The following is a 26127-nucleotide window of genomic DNA, read 5'->3' on the forward strand; positions in this document are numbered from 1 at the left end:
AACTATCCTTATAACCTCCTGCAAATCCTTGCATCTGATTGGCTCAGAGCAACTAAGTCAGTGGAAACCACTATTTGCTTCATGAAACTCCCCTGAAATGTGGCAAGTCAATAGGTTCATTAAATCAATCTTGATCATAGTGGTAATATATGTAGCTAAAGTTTAAATATACATGTATAAAGATGCTGATTAACATTAATTTCTACTGTAAGTACATGTAGCTTATTGTTAACACATATATTTTTGGACATTACAGACTATCAGTATCAACAAAATTACTTGAAAATGCCACAATTGAGATTTGGATGTAAGAATAAGGATGTATTTCAGGCTCTAAAATTTGGGCTTCATATTCCAGCTGTTATGTCATAATTTGATCAGTTGTATTATGGATATCCTTGTAGAATTATCTTTGAACTTTTATTCAGGAAAAGAGTCATGAAAAAAGAGACAATATTTGTTATAGAAGCAAATGGATTGTCCTGGTCCTTGTTGGATAAAAAGATAAAATCAATGGTAAAATTTAATAATTGAAAGCTACAATTGATTGTGAATATTGATTATATTTCTTTGTTATACAGGGCGACATAACATGATTTGTATTTTGTTGATTGGGCCCCATCAAATACAAATGGGCAATTGTGTGACGTACATTTACCTTGTTAATTTCTTCATCTGGTGTTTAAAAAATGCAATTATGGCTGCTATATGTCTTATTTATTCCATAAAAGTTTTGATGTATAGAAAAGGTATGAAATTTGAATCAATCTTTACTATATAAAGACTTAATCAAACACTAACAGTATTTTGTTAGAGGTTTAGGATTTAGTATAGCAAATAGCTGAAAGCACTCAAGATGTATTAAAACGTTGATTATATGGTGTTTATATTTATGCAGAATTTGCATGTATTGTGTACATGGAAAGTGATATATATCTGTTTCATACTGTCAACCATTCCCTATTCATCTGTACATGTACTGTTATTATCTGGAAAACTTCTGAATAAATTGTACCAACAAAGATTGCCTTGAGATTTATAATCAGAAATAAAGTATTGTTTAACACTTTATATTATAAGAAATTGTTGTTGGATTTGTTTTTAAATGGAACTTATCGAAATCAAAGGTTGTACAGAAGATGAAGCAATATGTAATGTGTGTGTAATTGAGTTTTAGTAGGCGTGTATCAATCAGACACGATTATATACATCTGGGGCCGACCTTTAACGTCACCATCCAGAAGATGTGACTTGGGCTCGAACCTCAATACATTTAAGTTATTTTGCCAGTGAATTTGCCATCCAATAGTAGCTACCTTGGTACATGTGAGTAAAGATACTTAACAGCCAGCCAAAATCAAGAAATCTTTGGGAGGTCTACGAATGGCAAATAATTTACTATATTAGTAACTCTTACCTCTTATGCAATGTGACTTTAGAGTGCACACATGTATGCTATGTGAATTTTGATAGATCTATACTTAGAGGTCAAAAAGAAAATCAATCTAGCATAACACTGAAAATTTCATCAAAATCGAATGGAAAATAAGAAAGTTATGACATTAGAAAGTTTTGCTTATTTTGAGATCACAAAACAGTGATATGCAAATGAGACAGACGATGATGTCCCTCACTATTTATTTTGTTTTTTATTGTTTGAAATAACAGTATTACAATATTTCATTGATTTGACAATTAGGACCAACTTGACTGAACGAACCATATAGTATTAAACAATGCTAATTCCACATGTTCAGGGAGGAATAATTATTGTTTCACTTGACACAGTAGAAAATTTGAATATTTAATTTCATGAAATAGAAAAGAAATAGTAAGTGGATGAAATCATCAGTCTCCTTATTTGCATACTGACCTGGGGTCCGTTGCAGAAAGAGTTGCGTTTAAACGCAAGTAAAAAAATCAGTCGCAAGTCCCAGAGTTGATTTTCAGAGTTGCGATTGATTGCAACTCTTTCTGCAACGGGCCCCAGGATGTGCATATAACTGTTTTGTGAAATTAAGCATAACTTTAAAATGTAATAAATTTCTTTTTTTACATCCGATTTTCATGAAATTTTCAGTGTTATGCTAGTTGGATTTTTCTCTTTTCTATTAAAATTGACTATTGGTTGGGGTGGACTTGTCCTTTAATGAATGAAAATTCTCAGAAAACAAGGATATTGTTTTACAAAATATCTTTATTACAGACCATGATACAGCTCTCTATTTACAATTTACATACATATTACAAATTTTTCAGATGGATTCATAACAAAAATTTATTGTACAATGTATCATGTACATCGTATGTGGAAGACTAGGCCCTTTGAGGGTTTGCAAATGACATGACATGGGGAGCAAAGTACAGGTACACTTGAATGTCAACAGTTGAAACGATCATAAAATGTTATATAGTTCAACCAAATGACCAGGGCCCCGTCTGACAAAGAGTTACGATTGATCCAATCAATCGCAACTACGGATGGCCAGCAACGTCAGCATCTATTAAATGCATGTTTGTTCGAAATATTTTCTAGCTTTGATGTATATTCATGCATTGATGGATTTCCATAGAGTTATGATTGATCAGATCAATCACAACTCTTTGTAAGACAGGCCCCAGGTAGTACTGAATATATTACCATCTTATGCAGACTGATTCTAGTAGAAAATAAATAATTGTTGGAAGACCTCAATGGACAAAATAAGCATACCATTCTGCTGCTAGATGAATCTATTTCTGATCAATTATTATACATGTTCCTACAAATGATATGTGTTGGAGATTTTCATTACTATTTCAGCCTAGATTGCACAATTCACAAAATTAGATCTTGTCATGTAAAATGTACGTCAGAACTTATTAGAATTAGATCCACATTCCTAGTCGAAAATCGACCTTGAATTTAAAGACTATTTCCCACAGGAACTAGGTCTATTGTAATACCATACAGGAAAAATGTTAATCATTTCCAAAGTTGAATTAAATATTACTTTTTAATCATGATATTATATTTTGTATCACAGTAATCACAACCAAACACCTCTTGCACCTATCTGGTTGAGTAATTTGCTTCAATATATTCAAATATTTCATTTCTGGAAGGACAACTTACTTGTATTCAAATTTACTTGTAGTATCAATAACTTCCTGAAATCTGTTTTTTAATTCAATAAACCCACTGCATTTTAATTCATTTCATCAAATTAACTGCAATCATCTGAGGAATACTATTAAAAGAAGTTTGGAAGCTGATTAAGGGATAAAAGTTATTTTGCACTTTTTTAAAAACACTTTGGGAAACAGTATTCCCAATAGAATAAGGGAAAGTAGGGCTAGTCTCTTCACTACAAGGTTCTCAGCTTCTGAAGACAAGTTTCATTGATATTGTGAGGACAGAAAAAAAAACTTTAAAGAGAAAGACGCATCGAGGCCAACTCAGTGACATAACAAATCATAACAAAATAGTAAAATTAAATTTAGTGAAATTTTTGCCATTTGTATTCAATGGGTTTTCCAGTAGTATGCATTGTTCTTCTTGTACCGGTATTGCAACGGTATGAAATTGTCTATTGACAGTCAGCGAGTCAGCTTTGTAGATTTCATTCCCCACCCCCCTTCCCCTGGCACATTGTGATACTTATATCCCAGGAGACTATAATTCAGCCATTTTTTAGAAGGGGGAGGGACATGTATGCCAAAGGGCAGACTTGACTAATTGTTATTAGCATCGTATTCATGTTACTCCAAAGAAATACATCCTTTCCAAATTGGGACAGATTTCTTGACTGGAGGGTTGTGGCCCAGTGGATTCCTCTCTGGACTTTGAAACAGAAGGTTGTGAGTTCAAATCCAAGGTGTGCTAAATTTCCTTCAGCAAAAAATTGATCTACATTGTGCAGCACTCAACCCGGGTGAGGAAAATAGGTACCTGGCAGGGAGTAATTCCTCAAATTAATTCCTTGTGCACTGCAATGCTGCCAGGCTAAATAATATCCAAGTCCTTTGGAAGCGCAGAGATGTTCATAATGTGATGTGCTATACATAGAACTGTTTATTAATATTATTCAAAATAGATTTGTTTTAAGCATAATGGTGGAGAATTCTTGAAGGTCTACCATGTTGTCTCCATTCCTATCAGCCTCCTCAACCATCTCTCTCAGATCAGCCTCTGTAAACTTCACACCAGATTCCTTGGCCGCTCGCTTCAGGTTGTCTAATGTTAGCTTGCCAGTGTTATCTGAAGGTTGAAGCAAGATTACATTTTTCATTGAAAACTGCCAATTTAAGAATTATGGGTTTGTCCATTCATCCACCAAAACAGATTTTGAATGGTGCTACGGATTGGCAGGTTAACAGATTATTTACATACATGTATTTTCACTTTTTAATTTATTACTTGTTGTAATTATTTTATATGGTATTCTGTTGCAACCACAGCTGATTACAATGCATAATACATAAATATATCAAAAAATTAAAGAACACAACTCAGAGCAACGTCAAATTTTAAGAAAATAAAGATTAAAATGGAACACAAATGTACATTTTCTCATGGAACTAATAATTGGCTGATGAAAACCATGGCAAAAGGGAAAAGTTGAATTCCAAAAAGTGATCACCTATAAATTGATATTGATAAAGGAAAACATATTGTAGATTTACAGTGAAATAAAACATATTAATCAGAACAATTTAAGTTTTACTTATATTGTTATAAACATGAACAAAAGTACATGTATAAAAAAAAGAAAAACAATAATACTCTAAAGATCCAAATTCAGAAATCCCCGTCCCATGTATATGTATACAAAATTGCCATAGTCATTTATCAGAGATGTTCCTATTATGTACAGCAGCATATGCAGGATTTTCTAAAGGGGGGATTCAAGCTGAATGAAATGCTGACAACCAACCCCCCCAAAAAAAAATTAAGGGGGGTTGAACCCCTGTAACCCCCCCCCCCCCCCCCCCCCCGGGTTGTAATAAAAAACGTTTTTTATAAAAAAACAAAACAAATAAAACGCTTTTTATTGTTTTAAAACGTTTTAAATCGTTTTAAAACGTTTTTTTCCCAACGAACGATGTAATTTTCTGTAAATCAATTAAATTGTACATTTAATACAGTATGATTTAAGCTCTTGATGTTTTAAATACATTTTTGGAGTATTAGTAAGAGATGACTACAATTTTTTTTACTGAATTTCCAACAGAAAAGTTCATATTTTCCCCCAAATAACAAAATCAAGGAAATTGAATGCCGAAAAATTAAGTTGACATTTCATAAGTTTATTCCTCATACATATGATGTAGTCTCAGGTTTTTTTTTGTCTTGTCAATCTAGGGGGTGAGAAGAATTTGCACAATGTAAGAAAATGACATAATCTATAGACTATAGGCTTTCAATGCTTAATTTCATTTACTCAATATGCTTTATTTCATTTGAATCAATTATACAAATTTTAAGTAATAATAATGATAAAAGTCCGCTTTTATATCGCGCTTAACATTGGAACGACATGTCTAAGCGCTTTAAAGATTTATTATTACCACAATCATCGGATTCAATCAGTCATTCCCGCACACAATGTATGCACATCCTCCACTCCCTGGGTAGTATTCAAGTCAGTCGCCAGTGAGGCGCACATAGTACTGGACAAGCTACAATGACTTTTACATTCTACCGGGTACCCATAAGTGCATGAAATACAAAATTGGGTTTAAATCTATAAATATTAGGCCCTTGAACTGCTTATTTCTTTAATTGAGGAATTCTGATCAAATTGTTTTTTTAATGTTTGTTTTAACTGTTTTTTTTACATATTTCTTATCTACAGTTTTGTGGTTACTTTTGTGTTTTTTTAATCGGTTTTTTAATGGAAATTATTGGCAATAATTTTCCAATCATTAACAAAAAGTACAAATATTGATACAGATAAAAATGTTGGCGAAAAATTTGCATTGGTTTTATACATGAAATCACGATATTGAGCAATTCTGGTCTGTCATGCACTTGTAATATCATTGAGCTATTAATGTGTTGATAGCTCCATGGTAATATCATAACCACATATCCATGCATGTATCCAAAAAATAGTCTTGAACAATATGGCGTGGCCCTGTTGTGCTTATGGATTTATCATATAAATTTTTAAGGGGGCCATTACGGTCACCTGGGAGTGTTAGGGTTAAAGGTCAAGTCCACCCCAGAAAAATGTTTGATTTGAATCAGTAGAAAAAATTCAAACAAGCATAATGCTGAAAATTTCATCAAAATCGGATGTAAAATAAGAAAGTTATAACATTTTAAAATTTCGCTTATTTTTCACAAAACATTACAACTCAGTGATGTGCAAATGAGAGAGTTGATAATGCCCCTCACTATTTTTTTTTAAATTGTTTGAACAATACAATATTTCAATTTTTACAGATTTGATAATAATGACCAACTTGACTGAACCAAAAAATGTTAAAACAATGGTAGTTCCACACATGTTCAGGGAGGAAAAAAATGTTTGCTAGCTGATTATCTTATACTGAATTAAATTACTTTTCTTCATCTTTACGAAGCGTAAAGTTTCACCTAATTTTGTGTGTACCTCAAGGTTACAATGTCAGATATACAGTCTATTTGCAAAATATTATGTTTGTGCAACACTTCCATTTCATTCAAGTTCTACTATTACATATTTGAGCTCATTTTAAATAGTGTTTCTTTCCCTGTCTAAAAGTGAGCACAACACTCGGATGTTTGTTAAAATGAGAATATTCTTAAATATGGATTGATGTGCACAATTGAACAGGAGGAAAGGAACATGACAAAGCAATGGAGAAAGGGAGAATAAGGGGGGAAAGAGAGAGGAGAAAAAGAGTGGTGTTGAGAAAGAGATTTAGTTAGAAGAAAACAATAAACCAAATTAAGAAATAAAAGTATAAAAAATAAATTCATGTAAAATCACATCCATGCATATTTATAACACACAAGTCTATGAGGTGTTTAAAAACGTGTTTTTTTTGTAAAAAAAACGGGTGTTTTAAAACACACCGTTTAAAACGCGCCAACCCTGACCCCCCCCCTGCGTACGCTTCTGATTATGTACTGTACATGTAAACTCACCATAGTCCATCATTTTGAATCCTTGTGATATTTCAGCCTGTACATCTCTTGCTGTGCCTTGCTTATCAATGATGAACAGCAAAAATTCATTGAAGTCAATTGTTCTACAGGAAAAAAGGAGAAATAATATATGTAGAGAGAAAATTTGTATTTAAGAAAAAATCAAAAAAGGGGAAGACTCGTGTTTTTTTTTCTGTTTATAAATACCACTTTAATCTAGATGTAATTCATATTAAAAATATTTTTGTTATTCGGCTACTCACTGCGACAAAAGTTTTTGACCTCACAAACCATTTTGAATTTAATTTCATTTGAATTTGATTCAATCAAAAGGTTATTTGGGTTGAAAATGTGATTTATTGATTATAGAAAGCATGATTCATACAGATAAATTGTAAGTTATCTGAGAATGAGAACACTTACCCCGATCTGTCAAGGTCTATATCTGCTACCATGGCAACTGCTTCCGTTTTTGAGACTTTGAAACCAAGAGATCTCATGGCTCTCCTTATATGGTCAGCTCGTATCATCCTTCGTGATTGAAAAGAAACATGAAGGTGTTACATGAATTTATTAAAAACATAATTTTTACAGGAAGGGATAATGTTGTAAATTGTTTTTTTTAAGTTACTACTCACATGCTACTATTTTCAAATCATTCAAACTTTCATTTATTTATACTTACAAAATGGCTCAAGCTAGATGTTTCCAGGCTTTTTAAATATCAATTTTGAGTGGCATTGTTAATTGGGTTAAATGGCAAATACAATGCTCTTTACAATATTTTCATTACTTTGGAATCATAAGTCAGCCTAATAAACTCTTAGAATTACAAGATGGTTAAAACCCTGTCTAAAGATTTGATAAAGGTTCAATAATGTTTTATATTATTCTCTTTGTCTACAATTAAAATCTTACAAAACTGTATTAAATTATCCCTTTGTATCCATTTTTCCCTTGAAAAAAATAAAAAAATATGTTATAACAATGTAGGTGACATCACAAGTTAGTGCATCAAGCATTTTGATAGTGACAGAATCTTGCCAATTTTTTTTTGAGAATCATTCTGAGCAACGTACAATGTCTTTACAAGCACTTGCGTCACATTGGGTGGTAATTTTGTTGGATTTTGTTGAAATATTTTGTGATCATTACCAAAAGTTGACACAATCTTTAAACACCTCATTAGATTATCACCCAAATGAGCTCATACTTACCCCCTTTTATCAGCGAAAGCATCAAAGACTGTTTTGAGATCGCGTATCTCATGAGTGGTAAGCTGTTCAAAAACCTTGGTTGCTATTCTACATCCCATAAACTCCTTGGTTTGAAGATCGACTCGGTCTCCGGTAAGTACCTTTTGAAGCTAACGGATCAAGAAAAGAGGAATAGAAAGATGATTATTAAGAATGATTTGATGATTCATGATGCAAGAAGAACAAAAATGTTGTGAGTTAGTTATCCATAGTTGACAAACATCTTCAGACACACAAACATTATGGTAACACAGTAAACATGTATATTGATTTTCCAAATGCTCTAGCTTGGATATTGTTTGTGACAGATTTTGGAGCGACTCTAGCTAGAAAAGTTGATTGCTTCAAAGCATCTATATTTCTGGAATTTTAAGGATAATTTTGGGCTGTGATAAAGGGGAAATTGCCCATTGCCATCATGTAATTTCTTCTATGCGTCACGTATACATGTAGACCCAAATCAATCTCTTAATTTGTCCATCTCTGATAATAACTAATAAGGCATACATCTGTATGATTTTTTTTTACACATTCTTCACATTTTCTGTGTTAAGAAAATAATGAATTTGCATATCATCAAAGTCAAGAGATATATACCGCTGGCTGATATGATTCATGTGAATATTCAATTAAATTTACTTCCAAATTAATTAGGCATAAAGCCTTCATCTGCATAATATACAAAACTAATTAGTGCATTCTCTTTCAAAAAGGTAAAGGGTGAAGATTCGACAGGATATGAACAGAAGAAAGCTTGAATTTACAAATTATCTACATAATATAATAAAACAACTTAGTGAAGAATCAAAGAAGAAAAACATGAAATGAAAATCAAGAATATTCAATTTACTTCCCAATCAATTAGGATAAGCCCAGAAACAAGTGCTTATAATATATCTTTCAAAAAGTTAAGGGTGAATTAAGTTAGAGTCGACAGGATATGAACAGAAGAAAGCTTGAATTTACAAATAATCTACAAAATCCCTGACAAAATAAAACAATTAGTGAAGAATCAAAGAAGAAGAAAAGGATAGAAGAGAAGGAGGAAGAGAAATTAATTAATGTAGTTCTAATTCTGTACTCTGTAGTGTTATGAACGTTAACAGAGTATGATACATCATACAGTGTGTTTGGGAATCATAATGATAATATTAACTTACACTTTCTCGGTGTGATGGTTTTGGTTCTTCTGGCCCAAAATCTTGTGGTGGAATTGGGTCTGGTCTTGGTCTGTTCTTTTCCTCAGCTGACCCTGGTGATTTCGACTTGGCTCTCTTCTTCTTTACTTTAGCAGGCATTTTGTTTGATAGATAAACAGAAGATCGAGTTCAATCTAGTCTTGATCCACTTGTAAACTCAATGCGTCAAGTGCATCAAATGCAAATACCACGGCGACGGGACGCTCGTTGCACCCTTTCGGTGGTAAAAGGGGACCCCTGAGACCCCCTGTCAGAAAAATAAGAATGTTCTTAATTCTATGCAACTCTCCATTGTGTTCCCTCACAACGTTTTGAACGCAAGAAATTAGATATATCTTGTGCGGACGCGTTCATTCTTGGCAAAGGGGTCGAGCGGTAATTGAGACGAGCGTGTCACTGCTAACAAAGAAATAGTCTCTCCATAAAGACCCCAATATGGCTCCTGAAACGAGATAGAAGACAAGAGATATGGATAAATCGGTCTGATATCATTATAAGAACTTTCAAAAGTAATAAATAAATCATTATAATAAAGACAATTACTTGATTAAAAAATAACCTGGCATTTCCTGAAGCAGCATGTATGTTCAAGGGTAATTTCATCCTGCCAATGCCCGAAAATGAGCAGAAAAAATATATAGAGAAAAAAATGTTGGTGAATGTTTGATGAAAACCTATTATAGATTAAGAGAACTGTGACTTTTTTTTCTAAGTTTTTAATTTGTGACGTCATACGAACAGCTCCTCGTAGACATGTATCATGTAGGCCTAAAATAGATTTTATAATTCATACTTTGGTGGAACGTGATTAATAAAATATTTTTCTTATAGAAGGGAGTATAAAATGGTGTGTAAGACCATGACATATTGTCAGACTGTGATGATAATGACCACCGAACAAAGAAAATCATATACTTTTTAAAATAGAAAATTGCATTAAAAAATAATTCATTTCACACAAAAGAGACTAGAGATAGTCATCTGTGAGTCTGTGACGTCAAAAAAATTTGTGATTTTCATTAAACCGGGGGGGGGGCACAGTGCCCCCATTTTTGTGCTCGTGGCTATAAGAAAACGTCTTACGTGCCCCTTTCAGCTGAGAAGGGCCCGAAGAGCCCCTTTGCCTTATAATCTCGTATTAGATGCCCTTGTTAGTACTGCTCTTGTCCGGTTCACTCCTAGCTCTGATCCCGTTCTGCAAGTGCATATTTCAATCGAATAGTGACCCCTCTCATAACGTTTTCATTGGCCCCATTTAGCTCCCTTATTTCATAGTGAACTTCCTCTTCTCCAATTTACCCGGCCTGGTCTATAATATTTTCACTGCTGATAATGAGTGCCCCATTTTAATATGCCCTTTTATTAATTTGTGATTAAATGCCCATTTTCTTTTAGCTTGTCAAATTCTGCAGTCTGTTTAACTTTATTGCAATTAGCTCCCTTTCTTTTCTGCTGGGGCGCGGAACCAGGGGCCTCGGGGGGGGGGGCACTTGCCCCATGCATGAATTAATTCCCAAAGAAACAAAAAATACAATTTTTTTTCAAAATAATGAAATGTGCCGTTTATGATCGGTTAACACTTTTTAATCAGTCTGCACATTTTCGTCCCAGAAGTCGATTTGTTTTGTATTTTGTGTTGCAAAATTTAATTCTTTTGTCGTTCCTTAATTTTTTTTTCTTTTCGCCCCTCAAGGGGCACGTATTCAGTACAGACTAAAGAGAAGACATAATTTGGTGGATTCTATTCACGGACACTATAAAGTTTGATTCCTAAAAAGGACAGTCTTGGCCTCATCTTTATAACAGTGCCCTCAGGGAGATAAAAAGTTACCCATCGCCATCTTTTCCGTGATAATGATCATGGAACTATATATAATCTGATTCTTATTGTCCTCTTCATTTTTTTTAAATACAATTACAACTAAAATTGAATTCAAGAGAATTGTCTAAATACCTTATCATAATGCACCCATGGGTTGTAATTAGTTTTATGCCTTCAAAATATTTTGTTCAAAATTTTATTGAAGGTTTTTGCTCGACTTCGGGCTCAATTTACATTAACACGAAACACGGATCTACTTCAGACAGAAACGCAATCTCGTGTTGAAAATATGTATGATATATTAATTTGCACCGTATGCGTGCTTGTTTGTTTTTTTTGCTCTGCCCCCCCCCCCACCTTAATTTTCCAAACGAAAATTATTTCGCCGCCCCTTATTCCTCATATTACTACTCATCAAATTTAAACACTTCGGCGTTTTTATATTTAGTGTGAGGTAGATTCGTACATATAGGACGGAGTGCTGATTCAACCCCGGTGCTGAACCCCGGTTCTGAACTGACCTCTCTCCGAGCTCCCTGCCTGATACGTGCATGTATACGTATATGGTCTGTAATACCAGACTAATAAAAGTTCATTGACCTTACACGCGTGGTGTATAATGCCGAGTCGAGTTCGTCCATGTTGAATAAAGCAAAGAAAGCCAGCGATATTGTCACCGTATTCGGAATATCATTTTGGTACTGGTGAAGCAGAATTTCAGAGAACGTTTTCTCCTTTTCTAAGGAAAGTTGGCAAGTTTACAGTGACAAATCATGGATTTCATTCGTGTAGCCACAACGGAAAATGAGACCGATCCGGACGCGATTATCGAACTACCTATTGAGCCAGATGGGACCATCATGTTATCAACAATCATCGCCCAGTTCCCCGGCGCGACCGGACTGAAGTACCGTAACCCGCAGAGTCAGGGCATCCGTGGATTGCGTGTGATAGACGAACGTGTGTATGCACCGCGATCAGATGGCGTTTGGGAAGATCTCATTTATGTAACAACTTTCCCCAAGGGAGTAGGTGAGGCATAGATCTAATTGTAGACATAGAATCATTAAATGAAATCTATATGTGATTTTTGTCTCACCTGCATAGCCATAGCAGAGTGAGACTATACTAGGCGCCGCTTTTCCGACGACGGCGGCGGCGGCGTCAACACCAAATCTTAACCTAAGGCTTAGGTTAAGTTTTTGAAATGACAGCATAACTTAGAAAGTATATGGACCTAGTTCATGAAACTTGGCCATAAGGTTAATCAAGTATTACTGAACATCCTGCCTGAGTTTCATGTCACATGACCAAGGTCAAAGGTCATTTAGGGTCAATGAACTTAGACCATGTTGGGGGAATCAACATCAAAATCTTAACCCAAGGACAAAAGGTTAAGTTTTTGAAATGTCATCATAACTTAGAAAATATATGGACCTAGTTCATGAAACTTATACATAAGGTTAATCAAGTATCACTGAACATCCTGCATGAGTTTCACGTCACATGACCAAGGTCAAAGGTCATTTAGGGTCAATGAACTTTGGCCGAATTGGGGGTATCTGTTGAATTACCATCATAACTTTGAAAGTTTATGGATCTGATTCATGGAACTTGGACATAATAGTAATCAAGTATTACTGAACATCCTGTGCAAGTTTCAGGTCACATGATCAAGGTCAAAGGTCATTTAGGGTCAATGAACTTTGCCCAAATTGGGGTATTTGTTGAATTACAGCCATAAATTTGAAAGTGTGTTGGTCTAGTTCATAAAACGTGGAAATAAGAGTAACCAAGTATCACTGAACATCTTGTGCGAGTTATAGTAGTTTTCAAAATCAGCACTGCTGCTATATTGAATCGCGTGATGCAGGTGAGACGGCCAGAGGCATTCCACTTGTTTAATTTCTTTGGCCTTTGGCCGGTTGCCTTTTTTTGTGGTTTTCCTGTTTTTTACATTTAGGCTTTCTTTATCAGTTTATTAAACATTTTTAGGTAAGAGTCTTACTTAGACTAAGAGTTCCATATGCACCCCCCACTAAAATTGAAAATAAAAACATGGAGAAGGTTCAGAATAATATATCTAGCCCTAATATCGAACATATATGATGGGGAAGTGGAAATACATACCAAAATATGGCTTTATTCCGTCAAATTTCGAGCGAGATCTTGTGCGTGTAATTGTCCATAGACATCGGTTTATTTAGTCTGTAAAGGGTCTGCGAGTCAAGACTAGTCGAACTATCGGCTGATAATCGAAAAATACCCTTTCCGGTATCAGCACTTCTCGCTAGCATAGCGGGAAAGGTCTTGACTGCAGATCAACCGAGGTGAGTTCGAGTCCCAACTAAGGTAAGCAACAGTAAAAAATGATAGAAAAATCTGAAGTGAACGAACCGGAAGTCTCAACAATCTTTTGTTATTTTTGGTGGGGGGTGCATATGGAACTCTTTCCCATTTTTATTTAACAAAAATAAAATGATGTAAAACTAAAACATAAAATCAAAGATCAAGTACAGCATGCCATGGCATGGGCATGGCTTAACTCAAATTTAAGAAGTGGGGTCGCTAAAAAATGCGCTATTTGGTCTTTGTCTAAAAAATCTTACTTCAAGTTCAAATCGAAATGACCATTTAAAAATAATGGAGAAAGTGTATCGCAAAGAATTTGCACAGAAATCAAGTTTATTAACGTCGTTAGAGCATTATGATAGGCATTTATATAGCGCCATCTATCTAGAAATAATCTATTCCGAAGGCTAGGCACATTATTATTACCCTGGCTTTAGCTCGAGCTGCCTTTCAGCGCTCATGCATTCAAGGAATAAATCCTGCTGGGTAACTATTCACCTCACCTGGGTTGAGTGCAGTACAATGTGGATAAATTTCTTGCTGAAGGATATTACTCCATGGCTGGAATTTGAACCCACGACCCTCTGTTTCTAATCAACTGGGCCATCAGTAGAGGCGCACGGCCAATATGGGAGACTCTCTCCAATAGGGGAGACAATCTCCCACATTGGAGACTTGCTTTGCAAAAGGACAAAAGAAACAACACCAACAAAAGCATGATTTTTTTCCACCCAAAATTTCGTCTCACTGAGGTCAGAAGCCCATTTGTTTTGTGTGTGATTACAACAAAAATCCTTATCAAAACAAAAGTAGACGGTGAATTTTTAAAGTAGATGGTGAAAAGGGGTAATTTTTCATGAGGAATCTCCTTATCACATTTTTATTTGCCGCCAAGGTAATCCTTTTGCAGCAAATGTAAACAAAGGAAATCGGTCTCCAAAACTGGAGACTGTCTCTGAAATTAGATACCCAAATTCTTTACAAAAGTCTCTGATATTGGAGATAATCTCCCACATTGGAGACAGTCTCCAATATTGGCCCTGCGCCTCTACTGGCCATTAAGCTCCACGTATGCTAGCGGTAGGCCTCCACATGAGGCATAACATGGGGTCTGAGCGTATAAATGCTGGAGCGAATGGCCGCGCGCTGCAACTTCCGAGTTGCATATTGCATGCAGTGCGGTGCTGGTGCAATTTAGCGACACTCGCACGCATTGACTTTTGAACGCGCAAATGCGAAATGTCGAACGGACGGGCGCAAAATATGGTGATACATTTCAAGATTTTATGAAATATTGAGAAAATAAACAGTGCAATTAAAAATAGACAAATAGATCTATATCCAACAAACATTGATGTAAAATTCATTTGTGAAAAGACATTTTAGAACAAAAAAAATTGCAGAAAAGCTTAAGTTTCATGTCGAATTCCGGGCAGGTTATGCTCGCGACATGTAGGTCTAGTTGCTGTAAATTTTCAAGGGGGTCCGTCTGGTTCAGCACTATTTACATGATTTTACTTGACCTATTTTACTGACAACCCAAAACTTAAAATTTGTAATTGTCTCTTTTTACAGAGCAATCCTCAGAGAACAAAAGGAAAGGTGAAGACAATCGGGAGAACCCGGCTGGTAAGACGAGAAAGATAGAGGCGAAGACAGTGGACCTGATTGTCTTGGGCTTAGATTACAACACAACTGATGAGGAGATGAAGGAGTATTTTGGAAAATATGGTGAACTTCTGATGGCACAGGTGTGTGTTTAATTTTTGCATTATTTCCACCCTTCATCTCAGGGGAAAATTACTGGTACACTGGAGCTCTAGAAAACTTAAAAAGAGCTCCCAAATAATAGGGTCTAATTTAATTATTTTATCAAATTTTGGCTGATGAGTTTAAAAAGTAGCATTGGAAAGTAATATGAACTTTTTTGCCTGTTTCCCTACAAAATTTAGAAATCAAATGAAAAAATTCTGAAATGTCTATGTGATTACATTAAGAAATCATGCCAACCACCTACATGTAACTCTCATTTGGTGTATATTAACATTGCCCTATCAAACACCACCATGCATTATTGATCTAGTGGATTAATCCTTTCAGTTCCAACCAGATCCTACTTCAGTTATTTATCACATGTATTTGCCTTTGTATTTAGAAGGCATATTCATTCTTTTAAACTATTTTGAAAACCCCGAATTGATCCATTTCTGAAATTCCACTTAAATAGAGAATATGCTCAAAATGACAGATTTGAGTGCTGTTATCAATATTTAAAAAGAATAATACGCCCAAGTTCATAATGAAAGACAGGTGGTTAATAAATGTGAATAACATGAATTTAAAGTCTTTTAAAGATTGTGTTCTGTGTTGCATATAGACTTGCATAGACTGGACACAGCCAGAATAATGTCAGACGGCATGCGTCACCTACAACTGATGTATTTCCTAATGTTTTTTTTTTTTAATCAGGTGAAGAGAGATCCAGTCACTCAGAAATCCAAGGGCTTTGGGTTCATCCGTTACAGGGACGTTGATTCCCAAGAAGGCGTGGTAGAGAAGAGGCATAAGATTGATCATGCCAGCCGATGGTGTGAGGTCAAATACCCAAGCACAGGTGGAGTTGTGGTACGTATGCAGTTGATCATCGCAAGAACAATAACTACCTTCACATTAACAAACTTGACTCCAAACTGGCTTTATGGTACAAAAACATGTATGCCATTGGAAATAATTTATGAGCTTGATTTGATTAGATCAGGGATGTGTTATGAATGATAGGAATCTAACCGCTTGGTTCCAGCCTGCTTTAACCCCATCTGGCGAGCTGACGACGAGACATTGTTTTTAAACAGGTGTTTCAACAATGCCTTTTCAGCTGTTTCAACAAAACATACATTTTCATTTGGCGACAGTTTCTTGTAGCAACAAGAGAGATTTGGATTTTAACTTGGCTGGTCCAGTTTTAATAATGCATTAGTACGTATAACGGGTATCAGCTAACAGAAATAACCATAATTCGAGTAATATCAAAAGTTAATTATCTCAGAGTCACGCAAGCCCACGAATAAATTAGTATACAAAATGTGTTCATAATTATACATCTTTTAAAATGAGTGAGCTCTAAAAGAGTGCAAATTGTTGGAAAGTGCTGCAATTTGTCTATTTTGTAAAGTAGTTATAAAATTGTATATATGTCTCTTTTTCATGATTCTATTATATTATTTCGACATGAAAAGAGCTTCCCTTTTGCTGTCCATAACTAATTTGAAATTTTCAAAAGAAATTGATCCAAAACGATGCTTCTAGAGACAAAAATAGTAAATATTGATATTTCGCTTCGGCAGAAGCCAGTCGGATCCGAAGGGTTAACATGGAATATCAAACCCCCGTGGAACGCTTTGTCAATGATTAGGATGCTTTTGTATTCCTATATTATAATATAGTATACAGTGATTGAATTCAATGCATTGAATATTTGGTAAAGCACCTTTTCCTTTCAGTTACAAAGCAGGAAATCCAATGCAGGCATCATGGAAATTCATACTTATAATCAATAAAGAAGTATCTTGAAAGTTGTGTTTCCTTCTTGAAAGACCTTCTATAGCACATCTACATGTACATCTTGGTATACTCATAAAATGAACTTTCTTTTTGAAGCATTTTTGAACAGATATCAATAACTCTTGTCCATCTTGTGCAATTTCTATAAAAATGATATACTATTTCCAGCATAAAAAACAACCAAAGTTGGGGACTTCAGAAGTACAATATAAAATTGGCATGGATACACTTCTCAGGCCTTGCCTCACTGATCCTCTTCCATTCTTATAGCAGGCAAGTCGGAAAAAGCTGTTTATTGGAAGACTGACATCGGACACAACGAAGGATGATCTATATGACATCTTCGGCAAGTATGGTGAGGTGGACGATGTATTCATCCCAAAGCCATTCAGAGGGTTTGCCTTTGTGACGATGCACAACTCAAAAGATGCTGATGAGATCGTCCAAGAAGATCTGATCATCAAGGTAGGCAACTAAGTAGGGTTCCGTGACACTTGCTCTGTCGAAAACTGCTCCGCTGTAAATTCTACACACCAATTGATTGACTATCTTCATCCCTGGATGTAACTCTATACCCTACCCTAAAACCTAACCCTCAACCTAACATAAACCCTATTACAACCCTAACCCTAAACCTAACATAAAACCCTATTGCAACTCTAACCCTACATCTTTGATGGAATGATGCAATTGGCGCAGGAGAAGGCGTCTTGTCACCACTAATAGGTTACAATTTATAGCAATTTTCTGTTGCATAACACATGATTATGCTCAAATCTATTGCAAGACTTGTGTTTGATTCTGGAATTTTTCTCTCAGCATTCCAATAATGTGATGTTCAACCGATTAACCAATTTTACAGTCATTTTTCTGAACCTTCTATTTATGTATTTTCTGCTCTGAAGATGAACATGGAAGATTTGGTTTCCACATGCCATCATTGTGGATCATCATTTATCTCAATATTTGGTTTTCCATAATTCCATATGAGTAATGATGGAACATCCCGAGTAAAAGCTCCCTTATCATGAAATTAAAACAGGGCGGGAGGAGTGTCTGCAGGTGGTTGTCCAGCAACCAGGGTTCTAAAAACTTCTTAAAACTGTCAGCCACAAATTTAAACGGCATGAGATAGGCATCTGTGATATTTACATAGAAAGGTAAAAGCTTGTTCATTGATAAAATTTTCGGGACTGAACCTACTCAGTAGATTGTTTTCCATGTGAGTAATGAAGCAGTGTCCCTGAGTGAAATCTCTAACTTTTCATGACATCGAAAATATTTATTCTGTATTCTTTAAATCACTTCAATACTTATAGGGAAACAGTGTGTACATAAATCGAGCAGAGCCCAAATCACGCTTGATGGCAATGGGTAAAGAAGGAGACCGTTTCTATGGTGATGGAGGCGGCTATGGAGGCGATCGAGGAGGAGGAGGAGGAGGATATGGCAACATGGATTGTAAGTATTTTTTATGACAGTGTGATCTGAAACTTAAAGATTTAGAAGATGCACACATCCTAAAAAACTTGAGGCATTACACTAAAGTTTTTTTTTAATTATTGTTTATTATGATTTCTTGCCTCTGGTAAGGATGTGTCAGGTCTAATTATGTGAAGATTGGACAGAACCTATTTATTTGTAGATGGTCTCATTATTTTGTTTTCTTTAGATATGTATTTCTGTCTCACATTTTAGAGGAAAAGAAGAAACTTTTGCCTTTTTTTTGGTAGTGAAACTAGTGATTACAAACAAGTTTACATGCAAGTGTCAGTGAAAATGTGATTGTAGAGGGTCATTCTTGGGAATTACTCATCTGTCATTTTGAAAGGATGATACTAGTCACTAGATGATACTCACTTGTTTTGATTATTTCAATATATTGGTGTTATTTCAAAGGCCACCTTATACTGAATTTCTCATCAAGATATTTTCTGAAATTGTAACATAAGTTCTGATATGAGAATAGGAAGCATTTCGAAAATCAGAATGAAAGTCAAAGAGAATAAAGCTTCAGCTACAAAAAAATATCTGAATATGTTGTCTCAATCGAAGAGATCAAGCGTGCGAAGATCAATGTTTTAATCTCTTCCTTCAGCCTTAGCCTATTTTTGGAAGCTCCTTTGGTGAATTGAATGAAGACCTTGCTCAGTCATAATCAAACTAATTGGAGAAAGTGTTAGGACATCCTAAATTAACCCTCAATCACCCGGGGTATTTTGATTCTTGTCATTCCCGGGGGGGGGCCATTATGGCCCCCCCTTAAGATCTCGGCCGCTGATCGCTCGAGCGACGCAAAAATTTGCATGCTGGTTGTGTGCGATGTAATCTACAAGGCTGTATGGTAAAATTTTCCAAAATAATGAGATCTTATTTTATATGAATTAATTATGTTAATTTATGCATAAATCATACTTTTTGCTCTAATTCACTAAATAAAGCTCCTAGAATGCTAATTTTTTGTTAAAATATTCTTTGTAGCATTCTTAACAATCGCAATTAAAAAAAACTTCAGTTTGGAAATCAATTTCTTATGTATTTTATTGTTTTATGAATTTCTTATGTATTTCCTTGTTTTTTTTACTTTTTGTTTTTTATTGTTTTTTCAATGGAAATCGTTCCAGACTTAATTCTGATCATAAGCAAGGCAAAATTAATTAAATTCAATCAGTAAAAGTAGAAATAATGATACATTTATAAATTTGGCTAAATACACAATTTGCATTGGATTTGTACATGAAATCACGTTTATGAGCAATTTTGGGTCTGACATGCACTTACATAATGTTGCGTAATGTCGTAACCGCGTATCCGGGCGTCACAAATTTGGTCTCAAAATTTGCGCGAGACTTGAAAGTAAAAAGTCAGTGAGCGGCGAGGTCAAAAAAATTTGCGCAGCGGATATATCGCGAAAATTGTCGAGGGGGGGGCCATTATGGCCCCCCCCCGGGAGAATTAGGGTTAATTAATGAATATCTGTATGGATGCTATGTAACATTCCGATAAAATTTTATTTCTTTCTGCAGCGTACCATCGAGGAGGAGGTGGCGGTGGCGGCGGTGGCTACAATCGCGATGGTGGCCGCTTCAGGCAAGGAGGCGGCGGTGGCTACGGAGGTGGTGGTGGTTATGGGGGCGGAGGATATGGAGGTGGGCGGGACGGGCCCCGGGATGGCCCAAGGGATGGCCCTGTGGGTGGACACCCTCCCATGGACAGGGGCTCCGGTGGGGGTGGATCTGGGGGAGGAGGTGGGAGTGGCGGGGGTGGACAAGGAAACCTGAGCCAGATGCAACTCAACCAGGCTGTCTTAGCGGCTGCTCTTAGCCAGGCAGGGCTTGGTATGATGGGTAATATGCTAGGTGGGATTGGGTCCGGTGGAAGTAGTGGTGGGTCGGGCGGTGGATCAGGTAACAGCGGTGGTGGAGGCAGTGGAGGAGGCAGCAGTGGTGGCAGCGGTAGCTCGGGTAGCCAAGGACTCTCGGGGGGTGACGTCGGTTACTCAAATCAATCATGGAGTGGCCAATCGCCTCAAAGCGGGGAAGCGGGAGGACAGTATTTTGCCAAATCGTCGGGTTGGTAGGTATTTAATCTGCAGATGTGAATGGACGATATTACAAAGTGAGCTTTCTCAGCAGATATGTTTATTCTGAGAATTTATGATGTAAATATTTAAATATGTACATGTGTTCACTTCCTTCTCACATGTATCTGTCATTAAGTCCAGTAATTTCAAACTTCTCCAATTATTTGTCTTGCCTCTCCATTTTTTCCCCCATTTTGGTCAGATACATGTAGGATTGATTTCCAGATGAACTCTAGTCACTGAACTCTAATAATTGCATTACCGGGTATCTTTTAAAAGCCTCCTTTATTATCTTTCTAGTTTAACCCCAAATTTTCCTCAGTGAATGAAATACCAATAATAACAAGTCAACATATTGCATACTCAAATTCCAGTATTAAAAGGTTTTTCCCAGCTAAATGTATTACTCCAATAATATAAATAAATTTATGTAAGAAGTAAGTATTAGATGATTTAACCCTAAACAGGCCGGGGGGGTTGAATCAACCCCCTCAACATTTTCTGCGATCATTCCGCCGTGCGAATTTTTTTGACCGCGCCACTCGCAGAGTTTATACTTTTAAGTCTCGCGCATCTTTTGAGACAAAATTTACGACGCCCGGGTACGCGGTTCCGAAATTACGCAACATTTTGTAAGTGCATGTCAGACCAAAAATTGTTCCAAAACGTGATTTTGTGTACAAAATCAATGCAAATTGAGTTTTCTCATCTTATTCATAAAGATATGATTATTTTTACTTTAAACTGCTGAAATCAATTGATGTTAGCATAATTATGCTTCAAAAAGGTTGTGCAATAAATCTGGTGAAAAAAATAAAGAAAAACAAAAGGTTGAAAAACAAGAAATACATAAGAAATTCATAAAACAATAAAATACATAAGAAATTGATTTCCAAACCGAAGTTTTTTTCAATTGCGATTGTTAAGAATGCTACAAAGAATATTTTTTACAAAAAATTAGCATTCTAGGAGCTTTATTTAGTGAATTAGGGCAAAAAGTATGATTTATGCATAAATTAGCATAATTAATTCATATAAAATAAAATCTCATTATTTTGGAAAATTTCACCATACAGCCTTGTAGATTACATCGCACACTACCAGTTTGCAATTTTTTGCGGCGCTCGCGCGATTGGCGGCCGAGATCTCAGGGGGGTTGTATCAACCCCCCCCCCACAGAAAAGCCAAAAAAGCCCGGCCTAGTCAGGGTTAATCTTTTTCATTTTTTCTTTCTGTTGATATCATTAACACAGCAGACCGGGGGTATTTTTGTTTTTGTAAATCTGTATAATTCATACTTACGTATTTAGTACTTCTTTTTGTGCTTATTATCTTAAATTTAAGCATACTTTAATGGATTGTCTCACACTACAAAAGCGTCTGAAGCTGCGATCAAATCAAACCCTCTTCCAAAGTTGGAACGACATCGTCACTCAAGGTAAGTCTTTGAGAGCTCAGGAGAAATGTGCGAGCTTTTATAAGAAAAAGTGACTTTGAGTGACGTATCCTGAGAGATAAAAAGAGCACAATATGAAAGTCAGCAAAGTGGGCGCAAATTGAATGAGCAAAGACAGGGTAAAAAAGTTAAATGCAGTATTTGAAAGTTACGAACTTTCAATAAAAAAATGGCTTGGGTGATGTTTCCTGAAAGGTGAATGTCGGCAAGCTTGTTTAAAGTGGATGCAAAAGGGGTCAAACCAAAACGAGTACTTGCGAGTTACGAAGATCAAGTGCAGTACTAGTATTTAAAAGTGGCGAACTGATATTGCCAGGAGAAGCGAAGGTCCTTTGTGCAAGATAAATCATAAAAGAAGTGGATGTTTGACAAATAGCAAAGATCTGAGCAATTCTTGTGCGGTATTTGAAAGTTGCAAGCTGACATTTCTAAGAGAAGTGAACATGATCTGTGCAAGATAGATTTACCAAGAAGTTGACATTCAGTGAATAGGAAAACTGTGAGCAATTTAAGTGCATCAAAAACATTCAAAGACGAGTAGAGTTTGTACAGCATAAAGTTAGAGATGTACCTTGCGAAGAGGGTTTGACGAAAGAGTATCCATTTAATGCATTAGAGTGAGATATTCTTGTCCGCATAAAGTGAAAGTTATAGAGAACATATAACATGTAAGTGTTTAGAGTAATACAATTAGAAGTTTTGAGAACTGTGATTAGTTGCAGGGAAATATCAGAGTTTTAATGAGTGCTAATTGTGCAAACGAGTTGGTTGTGAATTGTTAACAAGTATTAATTTATACAAATGTTCACTTTGTAAGTTAATTCTCTGCCAAAATTGTGAGAGCTCAGCTTTAAAGTTGGATTTCAGCACTCTTGTGATATTTTCCTCTGTACAAAAGTATAGGAGCTTTTTTAATGTAAAGCCTTGTCAGTACGAGAAGTACAGTCCTACTTTGTTTGTGTGGCCTCCAGGACAACTGTAGTAGCTGGCCGTATCCCCCAACTCTAATCCTCTGCTTTATTTCATTTACTTCCATCTCATTTACCAAAAATGACATAATCACCTGGAGTCGTCAACCATAAAGAAATAAATATTCTACAAGAGAAGACTCCTCTACTACCCACTGGTTAACTACATTGCATTCATAGCTAGCTAGCCATTTCATTTGTATAGTTTAGCGCGGTTCCTGATTCAGTCAGATAAATGATGTGGGACTGTACTTTGGTAGAGGAAATTTGAGCAGGACATTGATTTGCGGATGTATGCTTTTAGCGTATCGTTTCCATATTACAAGTGTTAAGTGCAGTGTAGCAAGAATTGAAAATGCCTGAGAAATGGGAGAAGATGATGGAAACATTCCAAAGTGTATTATGAGATGCTGTAGAAGAAGATGTATTCATTGTATAAGTGATAACCAAATGAGAAAGAAACCACGGCCTATTTCTTGAAAGTGTAATTTGACAAGACTTGGAGCACCACCCATAAAAAACTTGTATTGTGGAATGAGCACTTGCTTCTATTTGATGCTTGAAGATTTAACCTTTTGTTTAGAATCTTTTCATTGAATAGGCTTGTCATATTTTCAAGATTTATTAGTTAAATTTATTTGAGTCTATGTGAATGAATTATTCTCCAAATTTCAAACTACTTTTTCCTTCCTCTTGACTAGTGTATTAACTTCTTTTTATAACACCAATCATACTAATGTTCTGATATAGGGTGTAGGTTAGGCACCCAAGTTTCTTTAATTTTACATCTTTCATAAATTCATCATTTGTATTGTATGATGATATGAGATTGAGATGAAAGAGTGGTGCAAACTTTTACCATGGGCCTCGAAAGTTTGTGAGGACATTTGTGTGAGTACGCTCCAATACCCTTTCTCCTCTCTCTCTTGATCAATTTTATCTGTGGACACTTCCTAGCAGGGGATTCTTATGTAGAGTATGGTTAGTGTGGTGTTGGTCGTGATGGGAAAAGAGTTTGTTCATGTTGTAGATTAATTTTTCCTTCACTTTTAAATGTATACTGACTTTGAGATTTGAGGAAGATGTATGTGTGTTTATGTCACAAAAAGAGCCAACTTGTCATAAAAGGAAAATAAGGTTTCTGTGAATGGTGCCAATACACAACAGAATCATACATGTATATATGAAAATGATATCTTTGTGAAATTTCCAATTTACAGAGAAATGTGTGCGAGCAAGGAGATTTTCAATTGTATTTTATTGTACAGACTGTTGTCAAAAGCTCGGATTTTGGGGTTGATTTTATGTTTATTCTTTTACTCCTTTTGTGAAGTTCACATAATTTTTTTTTGTGTGCAGTACAGATCTCAAATTCAATACAGGTAATTACACCTTTGGTTTCCAAACTGAATGTAAGAAAGGTAAAGAGAAAGAACTCTAAGCGTAAGAGGTGTCTGTAAGTTAATATTGTGAGAAGTCAATAAATGTGAGATTCATTTTTCAAGTACATTTGTTTCCAAACGATCATGCTTGCGTGCTTTATTCATGTGTTGAAGTATTGTATTACAATTACTTTATCATGCGTGTTGTGATATTTCTTTTTTAATTCCCAGTTTTATTCCTTTCAAATCCTATATCGTTAATGCATAATACATAATATGTACAGTAATAATACACAGATATTGCCTACCTAGAGTTTGAATATAACATTTCCTCTCCCCGACGAAGTTATATTTTTCCCAAGGGATTATATTTTGCCCGAAGCGTGCAGCGCTGAGGGAAAATATTCTCCCGAAAAAGGGGAGTTGAAATTTTATTTATTAAAATGATAGACCAGGCAATATCTGTTATATTATATAGTCTATGTGGATTCGCCATCAGAGATTGCATTCATCATCTGGCTCCAATCTGAAATTCATGCTACAGCTCTGATCCATCTACGTCATAATAGAAATTTTTTTGAAAATACATCAAGCGCGTTCTTCATGCAATCGACGCGTTGATACTAGCGCGTACATCAAATAAACTACCTGATTACGCAACTTGTAAGCAGCGAGTGACGTCACCTAAGTGAATATAACGCAGCAATTGACAATACAACGCAGTTATATTCACTGAGGTGACGTCAAAACCCAGAATATAACAGCTATGGTCACGTGATGGCGTATTGACCTATCACTGATTCGAATCTACATTATAACCTATGTAATATTGTCAAATATCACGATGGTCTATACATGTATGCCTGGCAGTTTAGCTTTAAAATTAAAGGCTTTGGTCTATTTTATATATTTGCACGCTACTCCAAATCCAAAACTGATGGGGTTTCGGTATTGCACGATAGGTAATACATTTTATGTTGAGTAAATTTTTTTTTTTTTATTTGGATGGCTTAAGGAATGTTATATTAATTAGCCAAGAGTTTGGGATTTAGGATTCTTAGTTCATCATTGTAATCACTTAAGGATATGAAATAACGGCGCCAAGCAAAAGACAGGGTTATTAGCAGTTAAACTTAAGACAGATTTTTAAAACAGAAGAAAATGCAGAAAGATGAGAAAGAGATTGATCGAGAGGGACACTTTTATTTCAAATCTATCTGAGAAATCAATATACATATCTGAATCGACCCGGTAGATTAAGATTTGTATATTGATTTCCCCGGATTGATTTGAAATTAAAAAAGTGTCAAGTTACAGAGAGAGGGTAGATTAAAATGGTATAAAGATTGTTTTAAACATGACTTTAATGAGAGACAAATGTTGCGGGAGATGTGGACATAGGAACGGGATACAGGGGGAAGGAGGGGGGGG

General features: G+C 35.6%; 2 protein-coding genes across 3 annotated transcripts; one reads left to right on the plus strand and one right to left on the minus strand.

Annotated features, from left to right (window-relative positions):
- Nucleotides 1-2179: 2179 nt before the first annotated feature.
- LOC129276734 (uncharacterized) lies at nucleotides 2180-10062 on the minus strand. The gene is made up of 5 exons (XM_054913136.2): nucleotides 9534-10062; nucleotides 8335-8483; nucleotides 7541-7648; nucleotides 7118-7221; nucleotides 2180-4240 (listed from the first exon to the last, which is right to left on the minus strand). The coding sequence occupies exons 1-5, from the start codon at nucleotides 9669-9671 to the stop codon at nucleotides 4068-4070; spliced, it is 672 nt and encodes a 223-aa protein (XP_054769111.1). The 5' UTR covers nucleotides 9672-10062; the 3' UTR covers nucleotides 2180-4067.
- Nucleotides 10063-11997: 1935 nt separating this feature from the next.
- LOC129276733 (TAR DNA-binding protein 43-like) lies at nucleotides 11998-24821 on the plus strand. Of its 2 annotated transcripts, none has more exons than XM_054913134.2 (6): nucleotides 11998-12426; nucleotides 15322-15497; nucleotides 16216-16371; nucleotides 17578-17772; nucleotides 18627-18768; nucleotides 20334-24821. In XM_054913134.2, exons 1-6 carry the CDS (start codon nucleotides 12168-12170, stop codon nucleotides 20885-20887), a joined length of 1482 nt encoding a protein of 493 aa, XP_054769109.2. In that variant the 5' UTR covers nucleotides 11998-12167; the 3' UTR covers nucleotides 20888-24821. The 2 variants fall into 2 exon arrangements, with proteins under 2 accessions (XP_054769109.2, XP_054769110.2); XM_054913135.2 differs by having other exon boundaries at nucleotides 12024-12426; nucleotides 17581-17772.
- The last annotated feature ends 1306 nt before the right edge of the window (nucleotides 24822-26127 follow it).

Source organism: Lytechinus pictus, chromosome 14, assembly GCF_037042905.1.
Source record: "Lytechinus pictus isolate F3 Inbred chromosome 14, Lp3.0, whole genome shotgun sequence".
Taxonomy (NCBI): domain Eukaryota; kingdom Metazoa; phylum Echinodermata; class Echinoidea; order Temnopleuroida; family Toxopneustidae; genus Lytechinus; species Lytechinus pictus.

Coding starts and splice junctions, on each gene's coding strand:
- LOC129276734 (XM_054913136.2), bottom strand. CDS start 9,671: ATGCCTGCTAAAGTAAAGAAGAAGAGAGCCAAGTCGAAATCACCAGGG. Junction 7,649..8,334: donor GCTTTCGCTGATAAAAGGGG/GTAAGTATGAGC, acceptor TCAATCACGAAG/GATGATACGAGCTGACCATA. Junction 4,241..7,117: donor ATTCAAAATGATGGACTATG/GTGAGTTTACAT, acceptor TTCAACCTTCAG/ATAACACTGGCAAGCTAACA.
- LOC129276733 (XM_054913134.2), top strand. CDS start 12,168: ATGGATTTCATTCGTGTAGCCACAACGGAAAATGAGACCGATCCGGAC. Junction 15,498..16,215: donor GTGAACTTCTGATGGCACAG/GTGTGTGTTTAA, acceptor TTTTTTAATCAG/GTGAAGAGAGATCCAGTCAC. Junction 18,769..20,333: donor AGGATATGGCAACATGGATT/GTAAGTATTTTT, acceptor TTCTTTCTGCAG/CGTACCATCGAGGAGGAGGT.